Source organism: Euleptes europaea, chromosome 10, assembly GCF_029931775.1.
Source record: "Euleptes europaea isolate rEulEur1 chromosome 10, rEulEur1.hap1, whole genome shotgun sequence".
In the NCBI taxonomy this organism is placed as follows: domain Eukaryota; kingdom Metazoa; phylum Chordata; class Lepidosauria; order Squamata; family Sphaerodactylidae; genus Euleptes; species Euleptes europaea.
The window spans coordinates 675,764-689,241 of NC_079321.1; the positions used below are offsets into that span (position 1 = coordinate 675,764).

The following is a 13,478-nucleotide window of genomic DNA, read 5'->3' on the forward strand; positions in this document are numbered from 1 at the left end:
GGTGTTGGTAAAGCTCAGGCAATGCCATTGGCCTTGGAGAGGTGCTGTGGCTCAGTGGTAGAGCATCTGCTGGGCGTGCAGAAGGTCCCAAGTTCAATCCCTGGCATCTCCAGTTAAAGGGACTAGGCAAGTAGGTGATGTGAAAGACCACTGCCTGAGACCCTGGAGAGCCGCTGCTGGTCTGAGTAGACAGTACTGACTTTCATGGGCCAAGAAGGGTCTGATTCAGTATAAGGCAGCTTCATGTGTTCATGAGATGGTGTATGCCCTTCAGCATGCGGCCTGTGAGCCCAACATTCTCGCCCCCTCCCACCCCCACACACATTCCCTGGGATGGACGGTGAGCCTTCCACTTTGGTCTCTGAGACTGTGAACCCAAATCTCTCGCCCCAACGGTTACTCCATCTGAAAGTCCAAATCCTTGGGGGGGGGGCTTTAGAGAGATCGTCGGAGGAGGAAGTTCCCTGAGCATTACCCCATGTGGGTGTCTGGGAAGGACTCATAATAATTGGATGTGTTATGCCCAGACTTGCTGGCTTGGATAAAAGTAATAGGATTCAGCATTATCTTCAGGGCCGAGACGGTGGCTGTCTCTGCTTTATGGCTGGCTTTTCATCATCTTCGCTGCCAGTGAGGCTAGCCGCTGGGGCATTTGGAGAAATGACCAATGGACAGGAGACGAGGAAACGACATGCAGAAGGAAGTTCCAAAGGGATGTAAAACAGGGGCTCTGCTTTCGAGGGCTGCAGCCCAAAATTGTTATTGATGGCAGAAAATGTATGTGTGTGTTCTGTTTTTGTTTTGGTAAGTAATAGCAGGGGGGTGGGGAGATGCAGCCATTGGTTCTGACTGTCAGGCAGTGTTAGACCGGCCATCTGAAGTTCAGGATTTAATGTGGGCATTGGGGTAGCCGACCCGGCTGGGGAAGAAAGCAGATCCTAATAACAGTGCGTCCCTGATGGCTTCACGCTTTTCCACCCAGCCCTGGCCAGGGATGGAGAAGCAGAAGGGGAGTTTGCCCACTGGCCAGCTTACCTTAGAGGACGTGGTGGCGTCTCTTCATACCCGTTGTGAGAGCTGGGCTTGCGTTACTGGGGCAATCTAGAGCAGAGCGTAACTCTTGTTCAGGCTCCCAAGGTACCTCACAAGGTCCCCTATAGAGATCGGGTGGAAAAGAAGGGGAAGGGGAGGGGAGGCCAGCTATGATGGAAACCATCCCTGCCCTCAACCATAGGCCTGGCAGGACATTTCGGACTTACAGGCCCTGTGTAACTCTGTTAAATCCCGCAGGGCCCTGGTCTCATTAGAGAGGGAGTTCCATCAGGCCGGGGCCTGGGCCGAAAAGCCCTGGCCAAAGACAGCTGGTCACTTTTCAAGCCGGGGACAACTAGTATATTGGTATCTGCCGAGCGTAATGCTCTCTGGGGCGCGTACCAGGAGAGGCGATGGTCCCGCAGATACGACGGTCCCAGGCCATTTAAGGGGCTGTTGTTGCTAGATAAAAAGAGAGGGGGGAAGAATTTGGGGAAGAAACGGTTCACATGTTAAGAAACCAAGGTGCTTCTCACCTATAGCAAAGAGAGAACTAGAAAGACAGTTTTGCTTCATCTCTACTGGTACCATAAGTGGAAAAAACACTCCATTGGTCTATTAGAGCTCCCACTTGTTCAAAACCATCTCACATATCAATTACACTGAAAGTTTTCCGAGACACTGTCCTTCAGTGTTACTCCTCTGAAGATGCCTGCCACAGCTGCTGGCGAAACGTCAGGAAAGAAAATTCCAAGACCACGGTTACACAGCCCGGATAACCTACAAGAACCAATTTCCGAGAATTATTCCTGAATTGTGTGAAAAGATAAGTCAGTACACACAATGATAAGGTGGAAGGACGTTCTTTAGCAATCTTTTGCCAAAGTTACCTTTGTAAACATGATCCAGCAGGGGAAAGGGTGAAGAAAACAGAGCCCTGTGGTGTTTGAATCAGCTCTGTGGACGGATTCCTCAGTGCCTGCCAAGTAACGTCCCTTTCTCTTTTCTCTAGCATTACCAGAACTTTTGCATCAGGTAAAACTGAAAAGGTGATCTTTCAGGCACTCAAGGAATTGGGTCTTCCCAGTGGCAAGGTATTTATATTTAATTTTCAAGCATGAAGGGTTCGATCAATTTTAGAACTGTGTCGTGATGCAAACATACTCAGCGGAGCTGGTTGATTATTTTATTTATTTATTTTGTGATTTATAACCCTCCCTCCCCTGCCGAAACTGGCTCACATTAGTCCCGACTCCTCCAAACCACGTTAATTAGTACCATCTCAAACACTAACCTTTCCACACTATTTATAATGAGGGTGTTCTAGTATAGAGAGTGTGGGCTACAAAGACACCCTAATCATCGCACATGGGTTGTGAATGTGACCAGTCTCCCAGTTTCCTTGTTTTTCTTTCAAGTAAAATAAGTATGATATATTGTATGAATAATGTATGATATTTTGTTGTTACCCGCCATGAGCCCGGCCTTGGCAGGGATGGAGGGCGGGATACAAATCAAATGAATGAATGAATGAATGAATGAATAATTAAATACTATTAGGAAAGATGCCAAATGCTTCCATTTTAAACACCCTTGTGTGTAAAATATTGTGGATAGCAGCCAAACGTGGCCTGTGAGCCATACCAAAAGAGCAGCCTGTGGCCACCCATGCTCACAAAGAGAGCCAGCGTGGTGTCGTGGTTAAGAGTGGTGGTTTGGAGCAGTGGACTCTAATCTGGAGAACTGGGTTTGATTCCCCTCTCCTCCACATGAAGCCTGCTGGGTGACCTTGGGCAAGTCACAGCTCTCTTAGAGCTCTTTCAGCCCCACCTCCCTCACAGGGTGTCTGTTGTGGGGAGGGGAAGGGAAGGAGATTGTAAGCCAGCTTGATTCTTCCTTAAGTGGTAGAGAAAGTCGGCATATAAAAACCAACTCTTCTTCTTCCTTAAACTGGTGCCTCTGGGCATTGAACTTGGGGTGACTGGTTACAATTTTGTGCTGGCTTCGTTGTAAACAATATTTAACTCTGGGTATTGTCAGAAATACGATGTTGGGTGAGATGGGGGAGTATTGGCTTGACTCAACAGATTGGATTCTGACCAGTTATTCTGGGTTTCTTTAGTCGAAATGTGAAGCAATCATTCAGGACATCGCCAGTCAAGTTGTCTTTTCCTTTCCAGAACGACGAAATAGAGCCCTCCGCTTTTACTTATGAAAAGTTTTATGAACTGACGCAGAAGATCTGTCCTCGCACCGACATTGAGGATCTCTTTAGGAAGATGTAAGCGGATTAGAACGCGGAATTTAATTTGATTACAGTATCGCCCTATTCAAGCACAAGATCTCTGTATCATGGCTCTGTGCCGTCTCAATACCAGCAGTCAGTTGTACCATCTTCTCTGGGGGCTCTAATCGCAGTAAAAGTTCAGATTAGTGGTTTTCAGGAACTCTCGAGGGAAGTACTGGGGAGTGTTTTTGTATTGGCTTTACTAACCTATAATATTAACCTGCTATTTTTAAGATTATTAACATAATACGTGAACTAACTAGGTTAAGAAAGTCTTACTGTGTGAAATTTCATTCACTAAGATTTTAAAGTGGAAGACTTACATGTTGGATTGTAAATCCCTTGAATCTTTTGGAATAAGGAAGCGGGGGGGAGAGCAGCTGTTTTGTAGAAAGACTAGTTAGTATCGCCCATAAATCATAGCTCCCGTATTGGAAAAAGCAGAGCTTAGATCACGGGTAGGACATTAGACGGGTGTTGAGAATATAAAAAAATGTCAACATGTAAATCGTACCTGCTGTAGCAACTTACATGAAAACTTACTTTGTCTAAAAAATTTCTTTTCAGCAATGGCGACAAAACTGATTATTTAACGGTAGACCAATTAGTGAGCTTTCTAAATGAAGTAAGCTTTTTCATACATTAACTACCGTAGAAGTTTGTCTGCAGCGCCTGGCTTCTTTCAGCCCTCCCGTCGCATGCCACCCCCCACCCCCCCACTGCTTGTTGCGATTCTGATCCCTGCTTATCTCTTCATTTTGGCCGCATCTGGGCTCAGAGATCAACTCCGTTGTGACGCATCCGGCTTTCCTTCATGCCTGGCTTTGCAAGTGCTTGTGTTGATTGCTTGTCGTGGTGTGCAGCTGTTGTGTGTGTTAACTGATTGTATTGTTGTTATGCCCTGTGAAGTTTATCTAAAGTGGCATCCATGTTTATGGGCTTTCCTTGTGTAAAATTTTGAGGGTTTTTTTTGTCTCCAATTAATATTTCATTAAATAACATGTAATTGCTGACATATGTCTTAGGAAGCATTGCACTGTCATGTGATTTCTGAAATGTTGAGGATAGGATTCGTAATAATGGGTTTAAATTATTGGTGGGATGATATCGGCAGGATATTGGGAAAAACCTCTTCACAGTAAGGGCAGTTCAGTGGTGGAATCAGTTGCCCAGGGATGTGGTGGGTCCCTTCTTGGAGATGCCGAAGTGGAGGTTGGATGATTATTTGTCAGGGATGCTTTATGTCATCCTGCCTGGTGAAGGGGGTTGGACTGGATGGTCCTTAGGCTCCTTCCAACTTTTTAATTCTATGATTCCATGTAATACTTTCTTAGTATTTCTTAGACCTACCATGAGAGGGAGGACAGGAAGGGTTGCATCAATACTTGTCTCTCGTGGCCCTTTCTGACATGCCCAGGGAAATGCCAATCGCCACTTTGGGGTCAGGAAGCAAATTTCCTCCAGGCCAGATTGACCAGTGATCCTGGAGGGGTTGTTTCCCCCCATCTTCTGGGCATGGAGAGGGGGTCACTGGGAGTATGGGGGTGGGGAGGTAGTTGTGAATTTCCTGCTTTGTGCAGTAGGTTGGAATAGATGACCCTGGTGGTCCCTTCCAACCCTATGAGTCTGTGATTCTAGTAGCAAAAGCAAGTCTTTGTGTGGAATGGTTTCAGTCAAGTAACCCACCAAATGGCACTTGAGGGTTCCATCCTACATCTATATCCATGGCAGGGCTGCTGCAAACCTTGCAGTGGGGCATGTTGGATGGGCAAGCACACAGTGCTGGACAACATAGCCCGGCTGAGCCACGAATCTGCCCGCCAGGCCACCGTTAGCCTTGGGTAGCTGCCCTAATGGCAAGCAGCCGGTCTGGGATGGATTGGGAGGTGAAGTGTGGAGGGTTGCCAGATGGCACACTTTATGCAAGGAGTGGCCCTATGGAGGAGGCCAGGCTTTTTGTGGATGGCAGAAGAGCCCATTGACAAGTTGGGTCCCTGCTTGACCCGGCTGGCGTTTGGGCGGCCCTCATTGTGCCACACTCCCCACTTCCATGAGCTCTGTGACGTTCCAAGGGCTGCTTTGATAGGTGGCATTCAAGCCCGAGTAGGGGCCAGGGTGCTAAACCAGGGCCCAGGAGACCCTCTCCCTCCACCTATCTGGCCTGGACGAAAATTACTTTCTGACCCCAAAGTGGCAGCTGGCATTTCACTGGGCATGTAAGAAAGGGCCACGAGAGTCAAGTATTGATGCCACCCTTCCTGCCCTCCTCTCATGATGGTGGAGAGCCAGCGTGGTATAGTGGTTAAGAGCGGTGGTTTGGAGCAGTGGACTCTGATCTGGAGAACCGGATTTGATTCCCCACTCCTCCACATGAGTGTCAGAGGCTAATCTGGTGAACTGGATTTGTTTCCCCACTCCTACACACGAAGCCAGCTGGGTGACCTTGGGCTAGTCACAGCTCTGTCAGAGCTCTCTCATCCCCACCTACCTCACAGAGTGTCTGTTGTGGGGAGGGGAAGGGAAGGTGATTGTGAGCCGGTTTGATTCTTCCTTAAGTGGTAAAGAAAGTTGGCATATAAAAACCAACTCTTCTTCTTCTTCTTCTTCTTCTTCTTCTTCTTCTTCTACTACTACTACTACTACTACTACTACTACTACTACTACTACTACTACTACTACTACTACTACTACTACCAGGGAGGTTATGGGAGTAAAATGGGGAGGCATATTCACTGGCCTGATTTTCTTGGAGGAAGGGTAGGATAAAAATGTGTAGATTCTCGGTTCTCGGGTGCCTTTTTTAATATTCTGTTCATTTTCCAGTAGGCAAACAATACACGGTACAACCCTCCCCTCCACCCAAGGCAGCTACCCCAATTTCACCCAACTCCAGCTAAAAACTCTGCTTGTTCTGTATCTTGTATCTGAAACCAGACAGTGCGTCGCTTTTCCCTGCTCCCGTGCAGTGTGAATGAAGGGTTGGGGCCGATCGGTTTCTGAAAGGTGCTTTGGCTTAGGAAAGGGCCGCCCTCCATCCAGCTGCTGTCCGATTTAATCAGCTTCAACTTAAATATCCAGGAAGCCAAGACAAAGTGAATTAAATTGCTCTCCGTCTGTTAGTTGGGTTGATTAAGTAGGCTGGTGTCTTCCCAGCCGTGGGCTTCATCTCGGCCTTGGTAGTAAGAACCTTCTTGGCTTTCCAGATGTAGAAGGTGGTGAAAACTGCCTTGGTCTTTAGAGATGACAGGACAACTCAGGTTTATGCTTCTATCTGGGCCTTGGCGAAAGGTCTTTCTACGGTCATTGATTCATTTTGCTTGGATCCCCTTGACGTACCACTCAGCTGAGATGCATTCAGTTTTCGTTAAAAAATTACGGTAATAGTGAATTGTACAGTCAATAGGCATCTTTGTCTTCATGAAAAAGTAACTTCTGTAGAATATATTTGTGGAATTGGGAAACTGTCAGTTTGCATGAATCCCTCAGATACTCATTTTGCCATCTTGAAGACTTTTGTACGGCATGATTTCAAGGTCAACACCATCTCTAGAATTTTAGGAATTTGCAAATGGCTCTTTAGATCTTGGCCAGTTATTTTTTATTGATCTCATTCTAGATTTTCAAGGTATCTGAAATCTTTTTCTTTCTGTTCTGGGTTTTTTCTTCCTTTGTGCCAACTACATTCATTTATGCTGTGCTAGAGCCAAATGGAAGAGTGATCCTTCTCTCCTAAGGGGTGGGAGAGATTCCTCCAATGGCCCATGGCATCCCACCCCATTTCTGACATTTAGGAATAGGTTTTTTTTTTGGGGGGGATGAGGTGCTGAGGAGGAGATGTTCATTTGGAAAGTAGAGCTCTACTTGCGTTTCTTTGGGTTCAACTCATTATTTCTGACAGTTAACTTCACCTTATAAACTGAAATGCGTTGAAATAAACTTAACAGCCAGTTTACCAACTGTTTGGAGTCCAGTAGTCTGGTGAAGGGAGCTTTGGATTCTTGAAAGATCATACTCCAAAAAATCTTATTTGTCTCCAAGGCCATTTATGCATGGCTTTTTCCTCGCGGTCACCCTGTCGACTACTTTGGGGTTCTCCCTCACTCCTCCCCACTTTTCTGCACATTTTCCCCATGTTTTCTGGATGCTGGCTAAACATGAATCCAGAAAATGCAGGAAAATGTGTGGAAACATGTGGGAAGAGCGAGGCAACCTCTGATGGTCTGGAAATGCAAGCATATTCAAAGCAATGCCCCGAAGGAGTAGGCTGGGTGACCGTGAGGAAACAGCCGTGCATAAAAGGCCTAAAGCCCGCCTGGACTTGAATCTAGCTTTTTCTACCACAGACCAACATGGGCTCCCCTCTGAAATTAATTTACTGACTTTGTGGGATCCTTTTTTAAAAAGTAGTAATAGTAATCATCTTGCAGTGGAGCACTTCCTGTGTCTTATGTTTGAGTATTTTTGAAAAGTGACAGTATAACACTTGGGAAATTTGGAAGTAATCTATTGCTAAAACAAGTAATCCAATCTATTCAGATGAGTTTTGGTCTGGGCAAGATGCATCCATCAATGAGTTTGTAAAGTGGGGTAATAAGCGATTCATGTGGGTGTTGCTGTGCGCGGGGCTTGCATGTGTTTTTTGCATATGAACAGTAATGCTCTTTATGCAGCTGCATTTAACATGGGTTGAAAACAATTTACCTGCAATGCCCTGTAATTTAAAAAAGAAAGAAAGTGGGTTTGCAGACAGAATAGTTGAGGTTTGCATTTCAAACTCCCTTCCCTGCTTCATTATCAGTTAAATGTTTGCAGAAGTAAAGCTGTGCAGTGGTTCATCTGTCTAAATTCTATTTTCTCTGACTAGCATCAACGAGATCCTCGGCTGAATGAAATTTTGTTTCCCTTCTACGATACTAAAAGAGCACTGCAAATAATTGAAACATATGAGCCGGATGAAGATTTAAAAAGCAAAGGTGAGCCGGGTTCTTTAAGCTGATGCTTTCTGCAAACCTTTTGGTCTTGCCTGGGGTGGCTGGCTTGGTTTAGAGGTTATCCTGATCTTCGAAATCTTGTGACCTAAACACCATTTCCGTGTCTTCATCCTTACAACATTCCCGGGAAGTGACTCCCTCTTTGCAGCCTGAGGGCTAAACTACACAATACGGGTTTTTGACTGAGTGGAGCCAGGGTACTCCGAGACCTGACTCATCTTCATCTCAGGGCTCAAATTCACTCTCCGGCCAAGGTGTGTTGGGTCAGAGGTGCGTGGCCGGACTTGCAGTCGGAATACATTGGGGGAAACTCATCTTAAACAGCTCTTTAGGGAGTGCCGTGGTGGTGGGGGGGAGAAGGACCCTCCCCTCCCCATTTTTGCCAGCAGAAATGGCAGGGGAGAGGGTGGGAGGGGAACCAGAAGCTCCTAGTTCCCCCTCACAGCACTCCTTCACAACACGGAATGAACAAGGGCCTTTTAAAGATGGAGCCATCTTAAAGCCTGCAACACATGTCTGACTCCTGGTCCGGTCACACACCTGTGAGCCCTCAGTCATGCAGCTGTAATAAATGGCAGCACGTGGCTTTAAAGATAATAATATGAAATATACCAACTGGAAAAGAAAACAATATTATAGAATATAATAATTCTATTTTTTGAAAAATCCAAAACACAACATATATTCATAAACACTGTGTTGAAAGCCACACAGAAACCTCACAGGGTCTAAAATAACAAAAAATGTATAATACAGATTGCTTTAAACAACATGAACAACATAAATTCAAGAATTATTTCTATGGCCTTAGCAAGGGCTCATGTATACTCAAGAATTATAGTCCATGAAAAATCACGAAGAGACGAAGAAAGGTCCAAGGTGGGTCTATCACAAGTACGCGTTTCGGAATCAAATCCTTCCTCAGCTTGGCGACCACAATGATGTTTAAAGAGACCAAAAAATTGCTTCTAGGAATAATGATAATCATAATCATAATAATAAGGCTAATAATAAGGCTTATCAAAATGGCTACAGTGACAACTTAAGAGTGTTGAGAATACATTTGTAACAACATGAATGCAATTTCAAAAATAAGACTGCTTACCACTGCTTTTCAAAAAGTCCAAGGAATCTTCAAAAGGAAATTCATGGGAACAATTTTTTCCTATGGTACAATGAAGCTAATCAATAAGGCTAATATTAAAAAAAGAGAATCAAAGATTGAACAACTCTCCATACCAAAAATGAAGTCTTACCCCATATGAAAGGGATCAAGAAAGAGTAATCAACCCATTCAGAAATCAGTATTCTTCGAAGTGAGAACAGGGATGCAGGGACAAACTCAAATACACACAGCTGTGAGAAAAATTTCTCAAAAGGATCCAACTGATTAAAGTGACCACGTTACAAAAAACAAGAGAGGTCAAATTCTGTATTTAAGCCACTAGGGGCTAATGTTTTAAAAAGAAAGATGAAGCGTCTCTCCTGGCAATTGAGAATCTTCTTAACATCTTGTGCCTGATATGCTTTAGGCTGGTATTGCCAAAGAACAAAGAATTTGAGATCGTGGTCACTATGACCATGAGAGACAAAATGGCTGACAATTGGTGCGTCCTGAGTTCGAGCTCTTACTCTTGCACGATGTTCACCAATGCGTAAACGTACTTGGCGCAAGGTACAGCCAATGTACATTTTTGGAACTGGGCAAGAACACAGAAGGGCATAAACGACGCAGGCTGATGCACAGTTAGAAAACTGTTTAAGAGTGTACACAAATTTACCACCATCAGCAGTGACTTGCTTCACAGGTAGGCTGTACGGGCAGGCGGAACACCCATTGCATTTAAAATGACCATGTGCAGTGATCTTAGATTTCCTGGGCAACACATCTGTTTTAATAAGATGATCCCTCAGAGCAGAGGTTTTTCTTAAGCCTAAAATAGGAGGAGAATCACAGCCCAGTAGGTGATTGATGACATGCCAATGCCTCTGAATAATCTTTTTGATATCATAAGAGAGATGTGTATAGGTGAAAGAAGCTGTCAGTCTCTTGGAGGTTTGTGAATCAGATTTCGGAGACAAAAGCTTAGAACGATCAAGAGACATTGCTCTCTGGTAAGCTCTCCTGAGAACAGGCTCAGGGTAAGATCTGGAATGAAGATTCTGTGTTAGAAGTTGTGCAGCTGTTGCAAAATCTTCAGAAGTGGAAGAGTTGCGCTTCAAGCGTAAGTATTGGCTGTAGGGGAGGTTCTTACATAAGTGTTCAGGATGATGAGAGTGAAAATGTAAACCCCCTCCTGTGTCGGTGGGCTTCCTGTATGGTTTGACTGCAGTGGTGTTACAACTGGTGCGAAAAGTGAGTACGTCTAAAAAAGAAATGGAGGTATGATGCCAACTGCCAGTAAACTTTAAATGTGGATTTAAAGTATTGATCCATAGTAATACTTGTGAGTAAGACTCAGAGGATTTACATAGGAGAAACAGATCATCCACAAACCTGAGATAAAGGACCACGTGCTGTTGGAAAACTGAAGTAGGAGGAAGAAGATATTCCTCCTCAAACCACACCATGTACAGATTAGCAATAGAAGGTGCGCAAGCTGCGCCCATTGAGACTCCCTTAATTTGGAGAAAAAATTGTTGATCATATCTGAAATAATTGTGCTCAAACAAAATATCAAGAAGAGAAAGAAGAAAGTGGGTGGGTGGGTGCTAAGGCCATAGAAATAATTCTTGAATTTATGTTGTTCATGTTGTTTAAAGCAATCTGTATTATACATTTTTTGTTATTTTAGACCCTGTGAGGTTTCTGTGTGGCTTTCAACACAGTGTTTATGAATATATGTTGTGTTTTGGATTTTTCAAAAAATAGAATTATTATATTCTATAATATTGTTTTCTTTTCCAGTTGGTATATTTCATATTATTATCTTTAAAGCCACGTGCTGCCATTTATTACAGTTTCTACTATTTCCAGCATAGGTGTTTTCTTCTCTCAGTCATGCAGCAGCAGCAGCAGCAGGGAATGTCGCTTTGAAAGCTTGCAAGAACCAATTTATCTTGGGACTGCGGTGTTGGGGTGGACACATGAAGCTGTCTTCTTCTTCCTCTTCCTCCTCCTCCTCTTCCATCATCATCATTTGTGGCACATCTGAGGGAGCAGGGAAATCACCCCTTCCTGGTTGTACACACCAAAGGGCTATTTTAACTTACGGTAGTCTCAAGATGTGGGGTGTTCCTGGATTGTCAATAGCATGGTTTCTTTTTTTTGTAGCTGCAATGGGATTTTCCTGCATAAATGCTGCGTTTTCTAATTTCAGGCCTCATGTCGAGTGATGGGTTTTGCCGGTACTTGATGTCAGATGAGAACGCGCCCGTCTTCCTTGACCGTTTAGAATTATACCAAGAGATGGACCAACCTCTGGCTCACTACTTCATCAGCTCTTCCCACAATACCTATCTGACTGGAAGACAGTTTGGTGGGAAATCCTCCGTGGAGATGTATAGACAAGTCCTTTTAGCTGGATGCAGGTTGGACACCAAGATGATGGTTTAAATTAATATTAAGCAGAATCCTGTATAGATTCTGTAGAGACACTTCAGTTCCAGTCCAGTTAATTTGTTGAGAGACCAACAAAAGCTTCAGGGTATAAGCTTTCGAGAACGGACCCCCTGGGGCCCGGGGCTGAATAGGGATACTGAACTCTTATCTCACTGTAGATGCTACTTTTCTGTCCCTAAGCATTTCTCCTCTGCTCTGATTGAGCTGATTACAACATGCACTGTAACTTTGCATTCTTTACCAGCATTCTTTACAACACCCTTCCCACCTTCTGACTGTGATAAAAAGACTGAGGGATCTCCATTCCTACTCCTGTCTGACAAAACTCTTGTTTCCCCACTCCTACACATGAAGCCAGCTGGCTGACCTTGGGCTAGTCACAGCTCTCTTAGAGCTCTCTCAGCCCCACCCACCTCACAGGGTGTCTGTTGTGGGGAGGGGAAGGTAAGGTGATTTTAAGCCGGTTTGAGTCTCCCTTAAGTGGTGGAGAAAGTTGGCATATAAAAACCAACTCTTCTTCTTCTTCTAAGCTCGGCTCCAGCCAGGGATTGAGGGCGGGGTATAAATCTAATTAATGAAATAACTAAAAATAAGGTGCTACTGGACTCAAATCTGACTGTTCTACTGCAGACCAACATTGCTCCCCACTGAAACTATTATTAAAACCCTTTTCTGACTCACCGCTGCATTTGATTAAATATGTGTTGGGCGAATGTCACAAACAAAAGAATTCAGCGAAGGTGCCAAAACAGGATGTGGTCATGGCTGCCAGCTTGGAAGGCACTAAAAAGGAAGTGGACAAATTCATGGAGGATGGGGGTATTGGTGGCTACTAGTCATGATGGATCTCTGCTCCCTCCAGTGCCAGAGGCAGAATGATGCCTTTTTGTATCCGTCGTATCTGTTGCTGGGGAGCCCGGGCGAGAGGATGTGGCCGTCCTCCTGCGTGTGAGCTTCCTAGTGGCAGCTGGTCAGCCGCTGTGTGTGAGCCGAAGGCTGGACTTGATGGGCCTTCTTGCTCTGGTCCAGCGGGGGCTTCACCTGTGTTCCAACAGATGGGGAAATTTTGCATTGATTCCATCCATTAAAAACATTACCAAATACATAGGTGAATCTGGATGTGTTTGCCCCATATTATAACCTGTAAGTTATATTGGAACTGAACCCCTTTCAGTGTCATTTCATAGAACCATAGAATCCTAGAATCATAGAGTTGGAAGGGACCACCAGGGCCATTTAGTCCAACCCCCTGCACAATGCAGGAAATTCACAACTGCCTCCCCCCCACACACACCCAGTGACCCCTACTCCATGCCCAGAAGATGGCCAAGATGCCCTCTCATGAACTGTAAACATTGTTTACAGCTTACCTATATCTAAGCTAACCTGTATTCGAATGAGTGTTATTTTACGTTTTACTGATTGCAGAGTGCAATCGCTGCAGTAAATTCACATCAAGAAATCCGGCTATGTGGTAGTGAATTCTTCTCCCTCAGATGTTTTGTGCCCTCACTAAATGTGTATGAAGAGAGCCTCTGTTTTATACGTCAAATAGATTGCGAAGAGTTCTGTCTTTCTCTCTTTTGACTGTTAATTACTTCAGGAA

General features: G+C 44.7%; 1 protein-coding gene across 2 annotated transcripts in view; it reads left to right on the plus strand.

The window, feature by feature from the left end:
• The window catches only part of PLCB4 (phospholipase C beta 4), an 86,377-nt gene that overhangs the window by 21,010 nt on the left and 51,889 nt on the right, over window positions 1–13,478 (plus strand). For both annotated transcript variants that reach the window (XM_056856117.1, XM_056856118.1), the window contains exons 7-11: window positions 2,045–2,126; window positions 3,213–3,313; window positions 3,887–3,944; window positions 8,184–8,292; window positions 11,631–11,841. In XM_056856117.1, coding sequence (XP_056712095.1) covers window positions 2,045–2,126; window positions 3,213–3,313; window positions 3,887–3,944; window positions 8,184–8,292; window positions 11,631–11,841 — 561 coding nt within the window. The remainder of the gene's footprint in view (window positions 1–2,044; window positions 2,127–3,212; window positions 3,314–3,886; window positions 3,945–8,183; window positions 8,293–11,630; window positions 11,842–13,478) is intronic.